The sequence below is a fragment of the Eptesicus fuscus genome, chromosome 19 (genome assembly GCF_027574615.1).
Source record: "Eptesicus fuscus isolate TK198812 chromosome 19, DD_ASM_mEF_20220401, whole genome shotgun sequence".
NCBI lineage: Eukaryota > Metazoa > Chordata > Mammalia > Chiroptera > Vespertilionidae > Eptesicus > Eptesicus fuscus.
Window position 1 is genome coordinate 51814370 of NC_072491.1, and position 23743 is coordinate 51838112.

General features: G+C 46.0%; 1 protein-coding gene across 1 annotated transcript in view; it reads right to left on the bottom strand.

The window, feature by feature from the left end:
* Positions 1-3108: 3108 nt before the first annotated feature.
* STMN2 (stathmin 2) overlaps positions 3109-23743 on the bottom strand; it is a 35793-nt gene continuing 15158 nt past the window's right edge. Inside the window, exons 2-5 of the mRNA XM_008139189.3 lie at positions 18990-19085; positions 18197-18369; positions 6858-7049; positions 3109-4126 (exon numbers count right to left, since the gene is read on the bottom strand). Coding sequence (XP_008137411.1) covers positions 4067-4126; positions 6858-7049; positions 18197-18369; positions 18990-19085 — 521 coding nt within the window. The 3' untranslated portion in view covers positions 3109-4066. The remainder of the gene's footprint in view (positions 4127-6857; positions 7050-18196; positions 18370-18989; positions 19086-23743) is intronic.

A 23743-nucleotide genomic window follows, 5' to 3' on the forward strand; every position in this document is an offset into this window, starting at 1 on the left:
TCCCCCAAACAGCTTAAATGTTTTCCTCTATGGTGAGGTGTTAGCAAGTTGTCCAATCTTCACAGAAGTTTTATTTTCTGATCATCTAAACTGGTCCTTTGTAGGACATAAAGCTGAATTTCCAATAACTTAACACCAAGCAGACACTGTTGGACTACGGAGGAAGGAAGTCTGATGGAAATGAATATTTAAGAAGTGCCTACAGAGGCCAAGCACTGCACTACATATTTTTCTCAGTTGGATGCATTAATTCATTTTATTCCTGCATTTGTGTGTGTGTGTGTGTGTATGTGTGTGTGTGTCTGTGTGTGTAACACTTCTAAATGCTAGGGATTCAACAATAAACTTAGAGATTCTGCCTTAGAGGAAGTAATGGTTAAATGAGAGAAACACTAAGCAAACGGAAATGAAAGCGCAGTGTGACCTGTGCCGATAGTGAATGACTACTGGATATTCACTGCGCACCAGGTGCCGTGTGAAGGTATCTCAGCTCCTTTAACCTCAGCAGTCTTCTCGGGCGTCACATGGGCCTTTTCAGAGTAACGCTGTGTCACACCACGTCAGGCCTCGGAGGCTCAGGACAACACGCTTACTTTTCCTGCGTGTTTCCTTTCGGGTTTCAGGCTGGTGCTATCTGGGCATGGCAATAGCCCGGGTGTTTGAGGGGGTTCAGGTCATTCTTCCGTCCCAGCACCCCTGGGTGGCACGTCTTCACGACAGGCTGGGAGGGAAAGCTGGCAAGCCTCTGCACATTTCAAGCCTCAACTCAGGTCAAATCCATGGTCATTGCAGGGCCATACCCAGCATCAACGGCCTCCTCTGAGGGGAGGTACCGCAGAGTCACATGGCAGAGGGCAAGGGTGCATGGAGAGTGAGGAGGTGAGAACAATGAGTCCAGCAACCACCCTCAACTTCCGGGTGAGGAGATTTAAAGGAGTAAACACCTGCCCAGGGTCTGAAAGCTAGGCACCCTAACCTCCACTTCAATCACAGTCCTTGACCGCTTCCAGTATTTGCACAGAGTGCTTGGGAGCACATCGAAGGGGTGGGTGGCTCATCAGCTCGGTGGGGTGGGAGAGGTTCAAGGAAGACTCTTAGGGTAGGTAGGACCTGGGGCTGATCTGAGTAGTATTGGCCAGACGGAGTTTCTATTTGGTTTAGCAGCAAAGAGGCTATTGGTATTGGTGGGAGTAGTTTCGCTGGAGACTGAGAGCAGAAGGCAGATGGTGGTAGGTGAAGGGGTGCATATGAGGTGAAGGAAGAGAAACAACTTCTAGAAGCTTGGTCAAAATGGATAGGGAAAAGACGGCAGTAGGATTGGAATAGGATAGAGCATAGTATTTATTCTTCTTCGAAGACCTGAGTGCTTGCTGCTAACCTGAAAGTTAGCAGAAAGGCCCGCTTGTTGGATGTAGAAATGGCCTCTAAAATGTCCATCATGCCCTGGCTGGGTGTTCAGTGGGTTAGTGTAGTGTCCCAATACGCCAAGATTATGGGTTCAATCCCTAGTCAGGGCACATTCAAGAGTCAACCAATGAATGCATGACTAAGTGGGACAACAAATTGATGTGTCTCTCTCCCTTCCTTTTTCTCTCTCTAAAAAAAAATAAAATATCCATCACATCCTTGTCCCTTGGCACAGGATGGACTCCACTGGACTGTGGGGGGCGAGGGAGAGAGGAGTTGGGTATGACTCAAGAGGGAGATGGGACAATTCAATGACCGTGTGTGCCATTGCAGACTAACGTGGTCTGGCTCACTGTCCGTCATAGAGCTTGCAGAACTGAATCGATACCTTTATTTAATTGGTATTTAGGGAGTGAGGTACCATATTTATCACAAGCAGGTCTGAAGAGACTTTGGGGGTACCAATGGATTTAAATGAAGTGTTCGTAAACCTTGCTCCTAACTTGAATACACGAAGGGTCTGTGGGAGCCTCAGCCGTGGGAATTACAACCTGCGGAGGTGGTTGACGCCAGCAAGCATGGGAAGCTTTTGGGTACTAGAGTTTTCCTTTTTACCCTTTTGTTCTCTTACCCTTGAAAATAATGCCTGTGACTCTAGTTACCACCAAAGTAAGCCAATCAGAAGCGGATTGATATTCCAAAAAAGAGGTCATGGAGCTCATATTTTTAAGCATTTGTGTGCAGTGTTGCAGTGCTAGATTTTCCCACAAGTAAAGATACTCAAGGTGGAGACCAGATGGCCTCCACCTTCAACTTGGCTTGTTAGCACTGCCATGGATGGCAGCCCAGTTTATTTTTTCATAAATCCATGTGGTTTCAATTATTTATGATTTCCTGCTAAACTGGACGTGGTTCCGCTGGTCCTGTAGGACCATCTGGGCCATGGGCAGGGCCCGCTGTGCCGTGTGATTGGCAGTGCGAATGCAGCAGGAGGGCAGGGCGGCCGCACTGTCACAGGCTGGGAGGTGGCCTGGGGCCAGGGAAGCCTGAGGGGACACCAGGAACCTTCCAGGGTTTTTGAAAGGGGCTCTCACCCTCAGAATGATCGGTCCGAACCTGTGGTGTCTCCATCAGTCCTGAAGGTGTTTAAGGGAGCCAGCGAGGCACTGGCTTCCTCAAGCTCTAATGACTGTCTCTTTGCTTATTTATTTGTTTGTTTATTTTAGATAATTTTTGTGAGTTTGAGCCAAACTGACGACATATGCCGGGAAGCAAGGTCTCAAACACTCCAGGTCTTTGCTGCTGAGATGGTCTAATCCACTGACCGTTTACAGGTCTGGACTCTGGGCTCAGACCCGTGAGGGGGCAAGAGAACAGACCAACCCTTTATTAGTTCACAGAACTCCAATTCTTTATTCATCACATCTTGCTCACAATGACATACAGGAAAGAGCACTAATGAAGAGTAAATATGCAGGCAGCAACCTTTGGGAGTTGGGAGTTGGGGAGAAACGACTTCAAAACTGTGATCGGTACTGACATGGGTGTCTGGTGAAGTTGGCACAGTGCCCTGCCAACCCCCTTCACTGCGTCAGCCCCTTGGATGGAGTGAGTTATAGTTTTTTAATCGGCAGGATTGCCGCACACTGGGGAAGAAAGACCAGCTTGTGTGAAAGTCCGCAGTGTTTCTGACTGTGTGTGTGTATTTCAACGCAACGACCAGCTCACAGTTTCCAAGTGAAAACTATTCAGTAGCATCATGTACTTGTACTATAGGTAAGAGCTTAAAATGAACATCGTCCATCATGGCATCCACAAATAAGCCACCTGACACATTAATTAATTCATTCCATCAACAGAACTTAAAGGAGAGAACTAAGCCCACTTCATGAAGAGCGATTTCACGGCTGCTGGAACCGTTTAAACCACAGCACTTTAAAGGGTCTTTTTTTTTTGCTTCCACCCAGATTGATCTCAGGTCTGTCTTCTCATCCGTCCCTTTCTAAAACCGAAGCACATGGTAGCACACAATCCAGTAGAAGCGCATGTCAATGCTATGATTGGTGGTTGTTCTTAGCCTGGTTTTGCTGTTTCTAGGCAGTAAGTAGGTTATGAATGAACAAATGTAGAGTTAGGAGTGGATTCATAACACCTGTGGTCTAGGGATGGGCTCGGTCAAGCTCAGGGATGACAGAGCTGCCTAGGTCATTAGCAATGGTGGATCGCTAGCACCATAGGCTGTCTACTGACCTCGTTTTTCTGTTGGAATGAGAAAGGCAGGGAAGGTGGTCAGACGTGGGGAGCTTCGGGAAGAACAGACCCAGCGATTTCATTTGCGTGGAAAGACACAACATCAAAAGCCTGTTACAGGACATGTAAGGTTATGAAATAACTTGCATAATGCAATACTTGTATTTTTTAACAAAAATGTAAGTATTTACAAAATAAGAACCAAGGTATTTTTTTAAACATCAAGCAAAACATTCTGCAAAGAGACCGCATTGACTTTTTTTATTTTTGATTCTGTTTTTGTGTGTTTTTTAAATAGTGAGTTCTTTTTAAACCATGTCACACATTTCTCATACTGATATCACCTCATCCCTTATGATATAGCCAGGGGGACTTCCTAGTGGCGGGGCGTGCCATACCCTCTGTCGTCTCAGCCAGACAGTTCCACCTGCAGCTCCTTGTTCCTGCGCACCTCCGCGGCGTGCCTCTCCTGCAAGACACCAAGGGACAAGCTGTGTCACGGAGCCCTCTGTCTGCTCCACGCAGAACCAGGAGGGCCTGCCCGCCCCTTTGCATGCTGTGTGCTTGACTGGAAGTAACCTCGTTGGACATCTACCTTCAGAACATTTTCTCATTTCCCAAGAGAGGAACACATGGAACCCAATACATGTCACAATGCAGAAGCTCTTAGGAGACTTGTGGCATCTTAAAAAAACAACCACCATAGTATTCAACCAAAACTATGACCAAAAGAGAATTTTAACTATTATGGCCACTGTATAAATCCAGACAGTGACCACTGCTCAGGATTCCTGATGTATCAGGTGGGGAACTTTCTGCAGGTCAAATTGAGAATCATGGTGATGAGATGAGTGTGCCTGTTCCTAGCAATGCCACGTAGGATTTTTTAGGGCCTAGGATGTGAGGTAAAGGTGGAGTCACAATGATCCTGAATGGAACACAGTGGTTCTCCGCTGTCCATGGTACTGGTGCCTACTCTAAATGTTGACCTGACCCATGTGGGTGAAATAGTTGTGAGAGTGTGAAGGGACTGGGCTTACACAAGGAAGTTAAATCTCAACTTTAGGGTTTGACTGAGGCATCCAGTGGCTGTTCTGGCTCCTGCTCAGGTCACCCTGAACTTCACACACCCTCAAAGCCTCACATGCCCTTCCCAGCAAAGCTTCCGAGCATTCCTTAGAGTTCAGGTGCCCATGAAAATCTCCATGGAATTCAGTGTATATTTTTTTAGGTTTTATGTCTGATTTCCTTTGGTTCTGGCCTGATTTGCAGTCAGAGAATGGGAGTGAAAAATCAAAGAATCACTAGAATGTCAGGCTGAGGCTGCCCGATTCTTAGATGAGATGGGCCAACTCTAACAGACGACACAAAGCTTCCTAAGAAATATCAGAAAACAGGGGGCTGGAAGTGTCTAAACTCTCACTCAGTGTTCTGGTGACAGGGATAGTCCCACATCTCCCTGTATCTCCAGTGCTTATCATGCGATGGCACCAAGGACAGGCGGGGAGGGTGGCTGCTCAGAAAAGGATTGAGGAAGCCTATCTCAAAGACCCTCTTTCACAATGCTTAATCTGATTTTTTAAAATGGACAGAAGTTGACTACTCATAGCTATACCGTCCATTTTGAAAGGAAGGTTTTGAGGGGTGGTGATGGTGGTGGTGGTAGTGATGATGGTGGTGGTGGTGGTGGTGGTGTAGTGGTGGTGGTGGTGGTGGTGATGGTGCCGGGAGTAATGATGGTGGTGGTGGTGATTATGATGATGGTGGTAATGGTGGTGGTGGTCATGGTAGTAGTGGTGGTGGTGGTGATGGTGGTGGTAATGGTGGTGATGATGGTGATGGTGGTGGTGGTGATGTGATGGTGGTGGGTGGTGATGGTGGTGGTAATGGTGGTGGTGATGGTGGTGGTGGTGGTGATGGTGGTAATAGTGGTGGTGGTGATGTGATGGTGGTGGTAATGGTGGTGGGTAGTGATGGTGGTGGTAATGGTGGTGATGGTGATGGTGGTGGTGGTGGTGACGGTGTTAATGGTGGTGGTGGTGATGGTAATGGTGGTGGGTGGTGATGGTGGTGGTAATGGTGGTGATGGTGGTGGTGATGGTGATGGTGGTGGTGGTGGTGGTGATGTGATGGTGGTGGTGGTGATGTGATGGTGGTGGTTGTGGTGGTAGGTGGTAATGGTGGTGGGTGGTGATGGTAGTGGTAATGGTGATGATGGTGATGGAGGTAATGGTGGTGATGGTGATGATGATGATGGTGGTGATGATGGTGATGGTGATGGTGGTGGTGGTGATGTGATGGTGGTGATGATGGTGGTGGGTGGTAATGGTGGTGGGTGGTGATGGTAGTGGTAATGGTGATGATGGTGATGGAGGTAATGGTGGTGATGGTGATGATGATGATGGTGGGTATGATGGTGGTGATGATGGTGATGGTGGTGGTGGTGATGATGGTGGTGGGTGGTAATGGTGGTGGTGATGGTGGTGGTGGTGGTGGTGGTGGCGATGGTGATGGCCCTGGCTGTGGATAGCACAGAGCATACAGAAGGGCAAGAAAGAACATTTTGGGGAGGATCTGCAGTGCCACTCATCCTGACTGGGGGGGACCGAGTGTACATTTGGTGGAGAGAAAGGCACCGGGTATGGACGTGAGAAAATGAACACCTCCCCTTTGCTACCCTTCACTTTGGCTCCATGCAGTGTTACCACAGCCGAGCTTTCCACGCAGATGTTCGCAGGTGGAGAGAACAGGTTCCCACCATTCGTAAATACTCTGTCCTTTTCTGAGAAATATACTTTTCCAACTTAATATTGATGTATTTAATATTGCATATTAATTAGTGGTTAAACTAAAATTAAGCATTATATAATATATATGTATGAAGTATTGCGTGGTTCTAATTTAATATTTTCGACAGGTTGGCTCTGAAGGTTAGTACATCAGTCTTTCCTACATTGGAAAAGAATGAATTAGCCTCCCTTAACCCATTCCCCCTGGAAGTCTGACACAATTCCAGGCTCCCGGTGGGGCCCAATGCCCGGCCCACGTTACAGCCCCATTAGGTCTGTCTACACTGAGGCCTGAGCACGGGGTGAGCTGTGCTCGCATGCGCAGGCTCTGACCCAGTCTCTGGTGCCCGATTTGCAGTTCGCCCAGCTGTGTCTGAGGAATGCGCCTGCTCAGGACCCTGAGGTGATTACCTTTTCCTGCAGACGTTCAATGATAGCGGCTAGATTAGCCTCACGGTTTTCCTTAATCTGTTCCATCTTCAGGATCAGCTTTTCCTCGGCCATTTTGCTGAAGTTGTTGTTTTCCTCCAGTGCCTTCTGCAGGACTTCCCGCTCATGCTCCCGCTTCTCCGCCAGCTGTTTCAGCACCTGGGCCTCCTGGGACTGGGCGAGAGAAACGTCCTCTTAGAGAAGGAGTGGCCCAGGCCCAGCACGCTCTTAGCAAACAAGCAGCACGTCTGGCCGGAGCATGGCTGGCCACTGGGCCCTCACCTCCACGCCTCAGGCCTTCCTACAGGCGGGGAGCTGGGAACTGTGGTTAGCTGGGTTTTCAGATGTGAGTTTTCTGGATGGGCTGTCTTAGAAGAAACATTTAACCCTCACTGAGGAGTTTTTGTTTCTGTTTTCTTAATGAGTTGCTGCTATGCATTTATGCAACAGGGGATGCTATAGTTAATCACTGAGTAGCAACATCTACTGAAGCTGGAGGACAATAGGTAGGATTGGAGCAAGTTTGGTCTTTTTTCTGCCTCATTATTGTAGATCAGCTGTAGGCTGGGTGCTGCAATGAACGTCCCGCTTCCGCCAATCTAATCACCACATTCACTTTCTGGTTTAATTCCATGCCCCTCTCCCCTTCCCTAACCCCCCTTTTTTTTTCTCTCATGCCAAGTTAGCCTTGGAGACGTGTCTATAGTGCAAACTTAATGTCCACGTGGCCGCAGACAACAGGAAGTCCTTGTGCTGACCTCTCTGTAACGTTCCGAGGTCACCCAGGTCATTTTTGAAACCCTGTAGTTGCTTAGTGATCCCAGCAGAAATACCAGGAGCAGACACCGCTCACCCCTGCATTTTCTGCACTGACATTCACCTACAGCAGCAGGGGGCAGCATAGTTCTGCACATGAATGTTAACAGCCACCAGGGAGCTTGGTAAACAAGCAAAGGCCTGGTAGCCAGCGCCAGAGATTTCGGTTCTGTGGCTGTTGGGTGAGACCCAGGAATCTATACCTTGGATCCGCACCCCCAGTGATTATAATGCAGGCAGTTCTCAGTCTATGCTTGGAACGTACACTGGCATGGGCTTCGACGTCAGGCCTGTGTTCACCTTTTAGCTGTGTTGGTGACCTGGGTGTGTTACCTTCTTCCCACATGCATTTGCTCCTCCACAATTACACAGCTCCTTAATGCTGGCCTTTCCAGGGGTAAGACTAAATTATTACACGCTCATTGTTCCTGGGTAATTACTCGGGATTGGCTGGTCCTCTGAGATGGATTAAATGTGAGATTCTACACAATGGTAGATAAAAAATATATTCCATGGGCTGTTAAGTATTAATACCACTAAAAGCATCAATAGGAAACATTTTAGTTGATGGTAGTGGTCATGGGGTCTTACTAAATAAATCTTGATGTGTAAACAGTATGAGATCTGACAGGGGTAGAAACTCAGATAAAATTCTACGGGCGTGGAAAAAAGGTGATATTCTACAGAAAGCCTAATGAGGCCTGTGGATGTGTTTATTCCGACCTTTGTCAGGAACATGTTGATGATTCATGGGAGATTAGAAAATCCTGGGAACTGAGCCCACTTCCAGTTTTAACCCCATAATGGTTTCACTGGCATCTCAGTGGACCCGCCACATTCCTGCTCTGTTACAGCTTGCCATAAAACCGAGATGAAAGACCAGGAGGAAATGTTAACACAAAATGAGTTCAAAATCAAATGGAGCTTTTCTGGAGAAACATGAAAAGCATTTTCTAGCTGGTTCATCCTCCTGCCTGCAGGTGGACTACTGGTAAAGCTTCCTGCGTGGACTTTGCTTCTTTTCTGCTACCAGGGCTACTGAATTGTTTCAGAGAGAGAGAGAGAGAGAGAGAGAGAGAGAGAGAGAGAGAGAGAGAGAGAGAGAGAGAGAGAGAGAGAGAGAGAGACTGATTGAAGGCATGTGTGTGTGTGTGTGTGTGTGTGTGTGTGTGTGTTTAAAGTTTTTTCTGAGAACAATCCTCATGCAATTATTACCTTTTGACATATGGATAAAGATAGTGCCTATCTCATAGGATTGTTTATAAGCATCAAATGAAATGTTTGCAAGGTACTCAGCTAGTGTCCAATAAAGAGTAAGCTAGTACCGGGCAAAGGGTAGCCATTATTATTGAAACCCAAACTCAAAACCCGGTGACTGGGAGATGATGGCAATTAACCCACTGGCACAGCTAAACTCAGGTGTAAAATGTTGGCTGCCTCCTGTGTCAGGATATTTGTTCAAATATCTTCGTTATTGACATCAGGGGGTTCAGGGGTCCTCATGGTGATGATACAACCCGTTCCTACCTCCCCCCGCTGCACCACCCTCATCCGCTGAATGGGCTACAGTGATAGAAAATGTCACATCGGTGAGCACCTCAAAAAATTGGGGGAAACCACTGATCCTTCATCTCAGAACACGCAGTTCAGTCTGTAACCCCCAGACCAGAAAACTTCCAGAGGGAGAGAAGTCTGGGTTATCACGAAATGAGGGCGCCACGTGTCCGAGAACTGGAGGTAAGATTGGAATCGAGGTTTCTCTTGTAACTTTTCATATCAGTTTTATGACAGGAAACCCTGAGGCAGCGCCAGGAAGGAAAACCAAACAGAGAAAAATAAAGCCCAACAAAATGTAACTTCAAACCCTCTCTGTGGGCAGCACTTCCGGGTGGTTCTTCTCCGGCCAGGGTATTAGCAGGCCCTTCCCTCTCTTCCTCCTCAGTGCACCCAGCCTGGCGGCCCTAGATAGGAACCACCTGGCCACATAGGAGCCACCTGGATAGGGGGGAGCCACCTGGCTAGATGGGAGCCACCTGGATTTTTATGGCTATTTTTCTGCGGAGAGAGTTACCATGGGTAGTTATCAAGAGGCAACTGCGGAATTGTTAATTTCCAGGTGCTCAAATCAACGTTGGATCTTGCATTCTTAATTTTCTTCTGCAAAAGAGCTGATGACAATCAGGAGACAGCAGGGGAAAGGGCCTGAGAAAGGAATCCCTTGGAATTAAAAGACTAAAATAGCAACACACACCTTTGCCAACTTCTTGCCTTGGTGGGACACCCTGGATCTGTGGGAGCGCCCGCAGGCCCCACTGTCAGTGGAGAGAGGCCTGCAGCATCCTGGGGCGGCCTTCGGCTCATCTGAAATGTCCCGCTTCATGGCGTCAGCCTTTTGCAGCCACTGAGGCTAAATGAGACCCCCAGGTTGGGTGTGAGGTGTTTCACCAGCGCAGCTCAGGGTGTGAGATAGAAACTGAGGCAGCAGTGCCGTGTGTGCTCGCGTGTGGCCTCTGCTGCGCCGCAGAGACCGGCACTGGAAGGGACGGCGCCAGCCACCGCGTCTCAACGAACGCATTGCGAGGACCTGATACTTACCTTGTCTCCGAAAAACTGCAGGCTGGGACAGTGATTATGGAATGAATGCCTCACTGAGAAGATAGCTACGGCTCCCTATTTCAGTCCTTCCTCAGATGCACTCAGCTCTTCCGCAGCTTCTCCAAGGAGCCTGAGGGCCTTTCCGCGGGCCCCAAGTCTCTGTCACTCCCTCGCTGCAGAAAACCACACTTCTTCCCTCTTTCACAGCCTGGCGCCCAGATACCACTGCCGAAACTTTAACTCCCTTCCTGGGAGAAATCGATTCCCTCTTGAACCTTGTGGAATCTCCCAGGTCACAGCCTCCAGGAAGAAAGCTGGCTCTGATCCCAGTATTTCTATCAATGAGCAAATCGGCATGCCATCCAGAAAAGTGCATGAAAACATGACACAAAGTGAGTATGGGGTGCAGGAAGAAGGCGTGACGTGACCTACAGGGTGGAAGCATTTGCCTTCATTTTTGCAGAAGTCGGCCTCCTGACAAGGTCGCACAGGCCCTCTTGCTTTGTCCTTCGCGTGCGTAGATTAGCAGAGAGCAAGGGACTGATTAACACAGGTGGGATTTACTGTTAAAAATAACTTGTCCAAGGGAAAGGCTGTGGCCATGGAGGGAGACTTCTGAATGGCATGTGCCTAATGTAGAAGGTCACTGCAATACTGAAATAGGAAATTAGGGCATGGGAGTGACCAGCTGTTATCAAGGCAAATGTATTTATAGACCCGAGACCTCGAGTGGAGCATCCTGGGAGACCGAGGAGCCCTCTCCATCCGCTGTGGGGATGACAGGCACGTGATGGTGAAACGCCTTTTCCAGGCGTCACGCTGAACTCGGTATCATTGGAGTAAGTGCACGAGAGGCACGCGGAGGGAGAAATAACGAGTCTGGGAGAAGCTGATTGTACATGTGGGAACACTGCAGCATTGTCCCGAGAGTTCATTCCCATTTCTTATATCACTGAGCATAAGACTTAATTACTGTGCAAATGAATGGAAGATACATTTGAGTTAAGTGGTATATAAAGCTCACTTTGTGGTAGGTACACAAAGGGGATTTAAGACTGCATGTAAAAAGGGCTAGTTTTCATTCACTTCTGAAGTAAAATGTTTTTCTGTCCTATTATTTTCTTGTCCCTTCTCATCATCTGATGTTACTTTCCATCTAGAACCAAGTATCAGACACTCATGATATCTAATGATTGAGTTTCTGTTAACAATGAAGAAAACATTAACCCAACTGACGTTACAAATAATGTCTTGTTAAAATATGACACCTGAATGGGCGTGTGTGAAACGAAAGGGTGCAATCTTCACTTTGTGTTGACGGACCAGAAGCAGAATAAGAAGTTTAAAATGATTAAAATCCAAGTCTTTAGAATGAGCCCTTCTGTGAGAGCCGTACCCATTTACTGGGTCACCTCCTCGGGACACAGCCCCCGGGGAGCTGGTCACGCGTGGGGAGTCTGTGGCCACGCCACGGGAGTTGGGAATAATCCTGCCCTTCAGTTCAGACCCACTGCTATACAGCCCACCCCCTCTTTTCCTGGGTTCGACGTTAATTGCATCTACAACGTGAGATGCCAACAAATGCAAGAGGTAAGTTTATCAAGTTTGTTGACTAATGCCCCGCTTTTATGCCATTTTATGAAAATAAGCAACACATCTTTCCTTCAGCAGTTCAGTGAGTTGGGAGTTCGTTGTGCCAATATTGTCAGGATGCCAATTACATGTCACTGGGCTGGTTTGAGTGGCGTTCTTTATAATTTAATCAATTTTAACATGAGATTTTGTCAATGCCATTTAAACCCTTCAGCTTTCATCATTTTCTCATGACATTAAAATTTTCAAGCCACTTCTATCTGTTACCTATCAAACTGTCTATTTTTCTTTATAATTAGACAAATAATATTAGTATTTAAAAACATTTATGAAACACATTGTATGGTAACAGTTCAGTATCTGCATTGATGAGGAACGTCTTTTCTTTTTTAAGTTATGAATTTGCTAGAGCAGTGGTCGGCAAACTCATTAGTCAACAGAGCCAAATATCAACAGTACAACGATTGAAATTTCTTTTGAGAGCCAAATTTTTAAACTTAAACTTCTTCTAACGCCACTTCTTTAAAATAGACTCGCCCAGGCCGTGGTATTTTGTGGAAGAGCCATACTCAAGGGGCCAAAGAGCCGCATGTGGCTCTCGAGGGACATTTCTGAATGGCATGTTTGCCGACCACGGTGCTAGAGCATGAGATCTGTGAGGGCAGGAACTGGGTGTGTTTTTGCTCAATAACAGCTACCAGTGCTTTCCCGGTGCCGGTTATATGTCTTTATGTGGAGGAACTAACGCCTCTAATTCTCACAGTGACTCCATGAGGCAGGCCTATTATTTGTCTCATTTCACAGATGGCTAGAATAGGACAGAGAGCTTAGTGACGTGCTCAAAGTCACACAGCAATTAAGTGGTGGGACCAGGCTTTGAATCATAGACATTCTCTTAACATATTTCTCAACCATTATGCTTTAAGAAGCACTCGTAGACACGGTGCTTGGCTTAGGATGTCCGTATAATTTACTGTCCAAACCAGGACACTTAGGAGATTGAAATAATGCCAATGGTATCAGAACAGCAGGAGGAAAGCGGACATTGTCCTGAGCCAACGGGGATGTACGGCTGGCTTGGCTCTTCTGCCTCTTGCTGAGTAATGTTTGTTGAATGAATAAATGGGTGGGTAGAAGGATGGATGACTAAGTGTTCCTTCCATTGTGCCCAAGTGGGTCAGCTGCAGTATGGAAACTCGGATTTCAAAATATGAGCTTCAAGCTGACCTCCTCAGAGAATATGGTCTCACGGAGGTAAACATAAATTCCCAGCGATAATAAAAAAAAAAGGGGGGAGAAAAAGCAGGAAAGGTCTTATTTTTTTAAATAATAAACTGCCACCAGCTAGTCACCCAGCTTTTTAAAACAGATATGTCTGTGAAAAGAAGTTGCAATTCATATCAAGTAGTGAAATGGTTTTATTTTCCTCAGTGACCTTCCATTTACTTGAAAGTCAAATTCCTTACAATGCTCAATTTCTACCAGTCTGCCCTTGCTCTTTCTGCTTCAGCCACACTGTCCTCCTTATTATTTCTCAAACAAGCCTCCTACCTCAGGGCTTTTGCACTCATCATTCTCTTTACTTCAAATGTTCTAGCCTTCATGCAGCTTTTCCAATGTTCTCATATTCAAGAGGCCTTTTCCGACCACCCCATATGAACAGAGATTTTCACTCCAGCACTACCAATTCCCCTTGTCCTGCTTTATTTAGTATCATCTGACAAAACAGAGAATGCTCAATACATATCTGTTGATTGAGTGATTTTCCCTAGACTAAGAATTCTTTGGATTATAGAGTTTATTTAGTGCAACTTCAGAAGGTGTCATTTGGAAACTTACTATTATTTTGTTTTATGATGGGAGGATGAAACAAAAACAAGTTACATATTGCCACTTTAGCATTTGGTCTGCAAGTTACTATTTAAAAATATTTGTGGTACTAACTATGGCAAAGCACTATTAAATAGAAGATATAACCCCTACCTTCATGGAGTTTATAATCTAACTAGAGGCCTGGTGCACAAGTTTGTGCATGGGTGGGGTCTCTCAGCCTGGCCAGCAATTGGGGCCTAGCGGGGCCGTCTTGCTCAGTCCTGATTGGGGCCTATCGGGATCAGCTGGCCTGGTGGAGGGACAGAGGGAGATTGGCTGTGGGAGTGCACTGACCACCAGGGGGCAGCTCCTGTATTGAGCGTCTGCCCCCTGGTGATCAGTGCATGTCATAGTGAATGATCCACCTATCGTTCGTTCAAGTCACTTAGGCTTTTATATATATAGATAGGGGATATAGGGCTAAGTAAATATGCAGATAAACATATGCTCACCAATTGTGTGCACCAACTGTGCTAAGGACTGCAAAGGAGAAATAGTCCTGAGTACCATGAGAGAGAATAACAATAAAAAGGGGCTTGGAGGAGTCCCTTCCCCATGGTGAGGAACTGACACATAACCTAAGGAAGGAAGTGTGGGATTTAGAAGAGCCCACCTCTTTCTGTAGGTCCTAAACTCCACCTGTGTTGGTTCAGATAATGCGAAGATTGCAATCGTAGTGTGGAAGTTTCTTTTTGACTTTATATCAATTAATTATTAGAGAATATGTAAGGACAATACAAAGTAAAGCTGAATCTGAATAATTATCTGGTACCACTTCGAAAAAGTTAGGCCTAAAGTTCCTCCATTGTTCACTACGAGTTTCCAGGTCTCATCAGCTGTATCTGTGCCATCCAGCTGGTTAGCCACACGTGGCTACTTTCATGTCTCCTTTTTATCTTTTTAAATGTGACTGCTAGAAGAATTTAAAATACCTCTGTGGCTCACATTATATTTCTGTTGGACAGTGCTGGTCTAGATAGCTGCATAGCTGGATTTTTTGTTTGTTTGTTCTTTTTATATGAAAATATCCACACAGGATGTCAGCAGGGCTAAAGAAGAGAATTACAAATTGAATTGTGCATGAGCAAAATAATTATTCCAATGGTCATCTAACACTTGCAGACAAAAACTGTGGATGCTTGTAATTTTTCTTGTCAACATTCATTTCCCTTTCTTCAGGTAAGAACATGTCAGTAGTCTTTTGGGGCATCACTCCTCCTCACTTCTAACCTCAGAGATCTTAGCGAAGCCTCTTCAGGTCATGTGATCCAGGCTAGCCAATCAAAGTGCTGCCTCCCCTGGGTAGGCATGTGGACAGACCTGGACAGACCACCAATTCCAGGGCTTTTGTTAGAACTCCTAGGAGAGAGGAGCTCTTTCTGCAGGGGTTGCTAATTTTTGAGGTCAATAATTTGGGATGACTCTTTGAAACTAAACATTCTTACTATGGAAACCAATTGGAAGAAGATGAAAAGAACGTTTTCTGACAATGTTGCTTGGCCTCCTGAATCCACCTGCAACCTCTCCTAGACTTTTTAGTCACACACCCTGCTCCTGTTTTAGCTAGTTGAGCCAGGTTTTGGTTATTGGAATGTTCTTGCTTAGATAATTGCTGAGATATATGCACTTGCTGAAGGCTTTTTAAAGAGAATGAACAGTTCTTCAAATGAACACTAATTAAGTCAGTACGACCCAATAGAATAAAATCAATTAGTGATTTTTTCAATACTTTCTGTTAATTAGTTGTATTTTCTTCTAAGTAAAGCCCTACTGCCAGGACATAATCCATGTAATGATTTTTGCCTTGAAAACTGTAACAAGAAGTCATAGCAAAAACGCGGAGGAAAACTGATTTCAAAGGGTTCCAAAGAACGTTTTTCTTTGGATTCATAATGCGGATGGTCATACGTGTAGATGTCTGTTAGCCACGTGGCCAATTTCTAGTTCAATTCAATTGTATAAATGTCTCATTGCTCGTAAGTTATTTTTGTTAGGGGGCAGGAATTTTACCAGAACCAGTAAGTAGTTAACTCAGGGAGTTTAATGAAAACTCCCAGTTAATATTGATCATCTTTGTGTTGTTCTTCCTTTTCCTTTAATGATTTCCTTCCAATTAAATATCTGACCTAGAAACACCAGCAACATCCTGAACCTGCTGCAGGATTTTCATCTCTAAGTTTCCATTTTAGCTCAGTCACTGGGTTTGTATTCTAGCCAAGTGACAGAACCTGCCTATGTGAACCTAGGACCGATACCTGTGTCCTCTGATGCCAGTGCCTGGGGGGGGACTGGACAGCCTGTGTGCGGCGTGCGCGCTGCTGTTACAGCTAGTTATTAATAATCGTCAGCAGCCAAGTCTTGGTGGATGGTCATGGATGAAATTAACTTAGCTCTGCTATGCAAGGAAAGCTATAATTCACAACCCCCAAAGTGAACAAATATTTTTAAAGCAACTTTCTATACATATACTCAGGTTAGTAGCTAGTTTCCTCCTTTTAAAACTCTGACTTAGGGCAACAGTAAGTGGGCAAATTCAATAAATATTTATGTAATAAATAAAGAAGTCCTCCTCAGACATTTGAGAATGTCACTCTGCCGTGAAAAGTGAAATTGCAATCAGTGTGTTACAGCAAGATGGTTTTCAACCACAGGAAGATTGTGTTGTTTCTCATCTTAAACAAAAAGTATTTTATGGTTCAGAAAAGTTAGCCTGAGGACTTCTACTCTTCAAGCCTTGTTATTTGATACTACATACATATGTATATATCTGTATGTATATGTATATGCACACACATATATACATACTAGAGGCCCAGTGCACAAAATCCATGCATGGGGGGGGGGTGGAGAATGAGAGTCCCTCACCCTGCCTGCACCTTCTCCAATCTGGGACCCCTCGGGAGATGTCTTACTGCTGGTTTAGGCTTAATCCTGCAGGGCTCGGGCCTAAACCAGCAGTCAGACATCCCTCTTGCAATCCAGGACTGCTGGCTCCTAACTGCCTCTGCCTGCCTGCCTGATAGCCCCTAACCATTCTCCCCTGACAACCTGATCACCCCTAACTGCTCTCCCCTGCCAGCCTGATCACCCCTAACCGCTCTACCTGCCTGCCTGATCACCCCTAACCGCCTCTGCCTTGGCTCCCGCCATCATGGCTTTGTCCAGAAGGATGTCTGGTCTATCCGGTCTAATTAGCATATTACCCTTTTATTAGTATAGATGTGCACACGCACACACAGACACACACACACACACACACACACAGACACACACACACACACGTGTTCGTCCTGCACTCCCTGTTAGAAATTTCAGTTTTTAGAAGGACTGTCTTCATTCTCTTTATACCTATCAGATAGAAGTGTTTAATGGGTTGGCTTTTTATAGACAACATCTTAATAAAATTAAAAATTGTTATAAATGCAGAGTTTCCATTCAAATCACAAGATTGGGTATGGAGCATATTCTTAGTGACTAAATAATCCTAGAAATATATGATGATAAAGTCAGTGGAAAATACAATGTAGATATGAATTAGCTAAAGTAATTCCACTTGGGTTGATTAAAGGTATCTTCATGGGATGGATGCCCATATTCACATCATCGGTACAGATACATGCAGACAGAACTTCTGTCGCTGTGTGCAAAGTCCTTGGGGTTTCTGAGTGCCCTCCATTTTTAATACCCTTGGCTTTTCTTGGCCATCTGATTGTGGAGAATTAAAATTTGGAAAAACAAAAGGTCTCTAACACAAACCAATGGAAAAGGGAAAAAATGCCACCAAGGAGAAGTGAGCACAGGAAGATACTCATAGGTCCCAGGGCAGCTCCCAACTGTGGGACCATGGGAGGAGCAACTTCACGGCAGGCAGCTCAGCCTGGGGAGGGCAGGGCAAGTGCCTGGCGCTCATCCTGGGGGAGCATCTGGGCAGGAAAAATCTCAGAGGGCAGCGGGGTGGTTTCTAGTTTCCAGGGAAACCATGCACTACACTGGGGGTGGGACGCAGGCTTGAGAGGGAGGAGCACCGACCTGCACGCCTCCCACCACCAGCCATGGAGTAAAGTTACCTGAGGCTCTGCCTTCTCCCTGAGGGGGAGGGACTGGGGCAGGGCGACTGTTACAATAAGGGACCCACAATGGGGGCAGGGCACCAGGGCATGGTGCTCTTTGAGTGTCTGAGACCTCTGGCTCTAGCTAGTCTAGAAGCAGCAATCTTTACCGTTAGTGGTCACCTGACTCCAGGTCTACTGAGGACCCTCATGTATCCAGGTGCTGTCCTCTGGAACCTCAGCCAGGGGTGTGTGTGTGTGTGTGTGTGTGTGTGTGTGTGTGTGAGAGAGAGAGAGAGAGAGAGAGAGAGAGAGAGAGAGAGAGAGAGAGAATCTATTCTAATGTATGTCAACCATAATTAAGAATACATTTAAAAAAATGTATGGGAAAGTTACCTTTCTTCTCTCCTCAGCGGCCTCCAGTTTCTTCTGAATCTCCTCCAGGGACAGGTCTTTCTTCTTGGGAGAAGCTAAAGTTCGCGGGGCTTCTGAGATGGGAGATGGTGGCTTTAAGATCAGCTCGAAAGCCTGGCCAGAGGCACGTTTGTTGATCTGCTTCACTTCCATGTCTGGGAAAGGAAGATGTGAGGATGGTAAGCACACAGAGCTTGAAGCAGGCCTCATTCTAATCACCCGGGTCCCGGCGATGGGAAGCAGCACTGTATGCTGTCCGATAGGGACACAGGCTGCGTGGGGTCCTCTGCGCCACCTCGGCTGGAAAATACAAGACCTCTTTCTGTGGTGCGATTATGGATATATTTTAAGAGAATAAATATTTACGGTGTTGGGAAACTCAACAATGTCCACAGGGCGTTGAGTAATGGCAGACATTCTTAGGAGAAAATAGCCTGAATTGATTTTAATCTAAACTTGATTTTCCTTTTGCATAAATATGGGCTTCACTCACATGAAAACCAAGTAGCACAGACTTTGGTGGTTTTGTGTGTGGGAATTACCAGGCCGGAGGCACTTTCAGGCTAAATGGTGAGAAATAACGAAGTCCTCCAGTTCCCACATACAGTCCTGTTATTGGCCCCAAATCCGAACTGTTTTGAGCCATGGACAAGCAATAAGGCCTGATAGCTGGACCCAGCACGTGAGGACCGAGCTCCACCAGACGTGGATTCGATCAGACGAGGAGCTGGGAGGGAGAAAGGACAGGACCCCGCCCGCCCAGATGTGAACTCACCGTCGTAGGTGTAGATGCTGATGTTGCGGGGCTCGGGGTAGAAGCAGGAGCAGATGAGCGAGAGCATGGACAGCTCCTTCATTTTCTCCTTGTAGGCTGGAACAAAGGGCACGATTAGAATCTCTCCTCCCTCAGCTTCCTCTTTTTAAAAAAAATATTTTTATTGGTTTTTAGAGAGAGGAAAGTCACGGAACAGAGAGAAACATCAATGTGAGAGTGGAACAGCGACCAGCCGGGAATTGAGCCCCAACCCAGGCCTGTGCCCTGACCGCGGGGAATCCAACCGGCAACATTTTGGTGTTCAGGATGCGGACCAACCAACTGAGCTCCCCCGGCCAGGGCCTCGTTTTCCTCTTATGCTCGTTAAGTAGTAACAGCCTTCTCCAGAATGCATACGGCCGGGGCCCCGCTCTGCTCTTCCACAAAATATAAACGGACGAAAGGTTAAGACAGAACGCTGAAGTGCATTTTCTTACACAGGACATAAATAGTGTATTACAGCTGGTTAGGTAAGACGGTGGAGAAAGGGGATTAAAGGAAGGAAGGTGGAGGAATGAGATCCAGCAGGACAGGAGGGAGCGATGGGAAAGATCTGGAGGAAGCAGGAGCAGAAGTGAGCAGAGATGGGGGCAGTGCAGCTCACGCACAGGCCTGTGGGGTGTGAGACTCAGGAGGGGCCCTGAGCTGGCTCAGCCTGAAAGGCCCTCATTGGAGACGGCAGAGGACTCATCGGGACAGCGAGTGAGCAGATACCTCCTCCAGGGACCCGGGTTGCTGCTTTCCCTTCATCCCCAAGGGCACTTTATTCCGGCTCCCTCTTTCAGCGCACACCGAAAACCTGGCCTGAGCCCCGGCATGGATCTCCTCTGCTCTGTGGAACCCAGTCTGGGTGCCCACCTCGCCAGGTGGCCGCAGGAGCTCAGATGGGCACCTCCTTCCTCCGTATTTCATGTCATTTTCTCCTTTCTCCTCCAAGGGGTCCCCTGCCCAGGTGACCTTGAGGGCATTTTACCACTGTTAGTGGTCACCAGGACAAGTGATGGCCAGATGTTGATTCTTTAATTAGTGAGATTAATAAATTAAGAAAAATGGGAGAAAAATGATGGGCATACGGTGCCCTAACTTGTAATACAACATGGAAGAATGTACTGAACTTCCCAGGTGTGTGAAAGAAGCACCTTGACAGGAAATACTATCTGAATGTGGGCCCAGGGCAGAGGGGAGGGGGAGCTCGTGGATGGTGATTAAGGGGAGCTTTCCAGAGAAAGGGTCCTTAAAACGAAGTCCCGTGAGCGAGTTGTTCTTGCAGAAAGCAGGGCATGGGTTGAGGTGCTGAAAGGTACATAACTTGGATAACCTTTTGTATGCACAATAAAAAAATCCCAAGCAAATGCAAAGGCTATTAGAAACACGCTAATGATATCTCACTATTGATATTTCCTACTTTCAATTGACAATTGTTCTTAACAGTTTTTGAAAATCAGCCTCTATTAATCTTTTCACAGCAACCCAGCGCATGCAAGCAGAGCTGGATGCACATGTGCAGGGATGTGGGAGGTGGCCGGTAATTCCATGTAATCTTCTTCATAGTCGGTTGCACTTGCGATTAACTACTAATGTTTGCAAGGAGGTGTATTTCTCCAGTGAATTCATTTATATTCAGCCCACATGATGCCTGATGATTCTATAGCAATATCCACGCAGCCTAGTGACGTACGCACAGTGAGCGCTTTGCCCCTCTTCCGAAAGGCTGCATGAGCTGCGGATACCGGTGACAGCTGCCATTCGCTGAGCACAAACGACGTAGCAGGCACGGTGCATAGCCGTTTGCGTGCATTTTCTCATTTAGTCATCTCAACACAGCTAGGGGAGAGGCACTGTACTAGTCTAGACGCACAGATGAAGCGAACGCTCAGAGAAGTGGAGAAACTTGTGCAGTGTGCGACAGGTCTGAGTGGAGTTCAGTTTGAATGTAACTATTCACTTCCTCCAACCATCTGCTCAGATCAGTAACACACACCGTCACGGTCTACATATGGTTTCTAACCAGAAAGGATTACTTTTTATTTGTTGGTATATTAGGATTCCTGATGTTTCAAATAAAGAATCCAAGACTTTTTATCTTCCCATTTTCCTTTGGCGTTTGTTGTTTAATTGGCACAAGTAAGTATAGAGGTTTATAGAAAGAAAGAAACCTGTTTTTGAACTTGTGGATTTTACTTGGTGCAAATGGTGAGAAAACTCAGGAAGAGTTGCTGAGCAGGAACTCTGAAAAAAAATTACATATTACAGATATATGTATTATATATAACATGTTATATGTTATACATTACATATATAGTACATACATGTATGTATGTACTATATATGTAATATATATATTGGTTAATCCTCACCCAGAGGATATTTTCCCATTGATTTCCAGAGAGAGTGGAAGGGAGAGGTAGAGGCAGAGATAGAGAAACATCGATCTGAGAAAGACACATCGATTGGTTGCCTCAAGCACGCATTCTGACCAGGGCTGGGGACTGAGCCTGCACAGAGGTACATGGCCATGACCAGAATCGAACCCTGGACCCTTCAGTTCACAGGCTGACGCTCTATCCACTGAGCCAAACCAGCTAGTGCCGAGTGTATATTCTCATTATATGAGTAAGTTTATCCTTACATACGCACGTCACAGCCAAGGAGAGAAAGTGGTGTTATCCAGGTATTTTAGGGAAACACTTCTGCACCCGTTATCCAGGTATTTGAAGAATGATATATGTTAGCAGGCAGTTACCTGAAATTTTTCTTTTTCTTTTTCCTGTGAGTATATAAATGTGGGGAGTGTTTGTTTGTTTTTTCCTTTGAGGAACAGAGTAGTGGAGGAGAATATAATTGTTCTTGAGATTTAATCATCAGATTAGATTGTGGGATTGATGAAAATGAGATATTTTGCTTACTTGGTAAAGTATGAAATAGACGCACACATTTATAGTTATTTCCCCAGTCTTCTAAGTCTACCTCATAAGCTCTAAGCCCTTTGCTCCAACTTTCAACTACCTCTTAATTTTATACATGTTGTGTTTCAACAAGAAAATATATTATTCATGACAATATGCCCCGCCCCATTATTTTGAAATAAAAATTGTAAACTTTCTACTTCACTTGGCTTGTGTGAGAACACACCAAAACGAGCTCTCATCCCTACATCTCGTTGATACTTGATTTGGAATCAGTAGTGTCATAAATACTTTCTGTTCATTCATTCTGAGCAAAATTTTATTTGTCTCCTCAGTTTTGGCTACTGCTGAGTGGGGAGTGGCTGCCTGTGTTAGATTTCCTGTTACCAGGTGAAAGCTAATACGAAATGCTCTGGGAATGTCCTTAAGGTGTTACTTTGGGAGAAAATATCTCCTTCTGTCTGAGGGGACACTCGAATGTGTGACCATAAGGACAGTCCCCTGAGGCCTGGCCGTGCTGAGGACGTGTGCCCTGGACGGCTCCCGAAGAGCGAGCGCCCAGGGTCTGTGAGCGCTTTTTCTCTCCCTCCTTTCTCATGGCCCATGCTCGTCTAGCGAGGGCCGCAGGTTCTTGGCGTCAGTACTTGATTTGATTCAACCCGAGCGCCTCCTTCTGAAAGCCTCTGGGCAGAGGGTCCGGGCACAGTCCGAGAAGAGGGAGCATGCAGGAGACGGTGCCGGCTTGGTCTTACAGCACTCGGATTCGCATTGGCTTCTGAGGGATTTCATTGAAAATTTTCTTTATTTGAAACGTACCAATTTTTATAAATGTGGACTAAAGGCGCCCCTTTTCTTAGGGAAAAAATCTGTCATTCCCGGTGGAGGTACCATTAGCAGCCAGCACACTGGGCGGGGGTGGGTGGGGGGGTAACTGTGGGCCTGGCTGGCTCTCTCCCCCGAATGAACCGCAGGCAGTGGCAGAGCCAGGCTCTCCACTAATTGGTTCTGAAGACCTGAACCTTCCGCCCATGATTATTAAACCCTGAACCCACACTTTCCACTGCTCTCCTCACTGCACCCCCATGCTCTTTGCCTCCCATTGTCCGAGTCTTTGCATAGATGGAAACCAGTGGCTTCTCAGCTCTTTTGTGGTGCTTTGTTTTTATGCTACAAATTAAGCTCCTGATGCTTATTTTAACTTGATTTTGACCATATAGTATGTGTGCATGTGCACACGTGTGCATGCATGTGTGGGTGCATATGTGTGTGCGAGTGATGTGTTTGGTAGTTTGATTGCTCTGAGGTCCTATAGTCTGAGGCAGTTTATTTTCTCAAAGTCAAATCGGTCACCTCGTTTAGTTATATTTTTGGGACCTCCTTCACTGATTTTCTTCTTGAAAGATGAAATAGACTAAAATGATTTCATTTAAAACACTTACATACTAGATTGGCTTGAATTTGGGCCTTAAAAAAAACTTTGGTTGATAAATGTGTAATTGAGGATTCAACGCATTTAAGTGAAAAATAAATCTCAGATTTAAAAAAAATCCCAGCAGATCTCTGATATGAGGTAATGTCCTAGATATTTCTGCTACGATGATGTCATGCTATTGGGTTTAGTATAAATATGGATCCAGTTTGCATTCATCCTACACACCTTCCCCATAAGAATTACCGTCTCCTAAGCTGTAATGACCAGGAAGGTCTCGGAAGATTAATATTTGATCGGCTGAAGCAGCATACTGTTTCCGTAGAAATAGATATCGAATCAAATAAAGCGGCCTTTAAGGTCAAAGCCGTACAACCCAT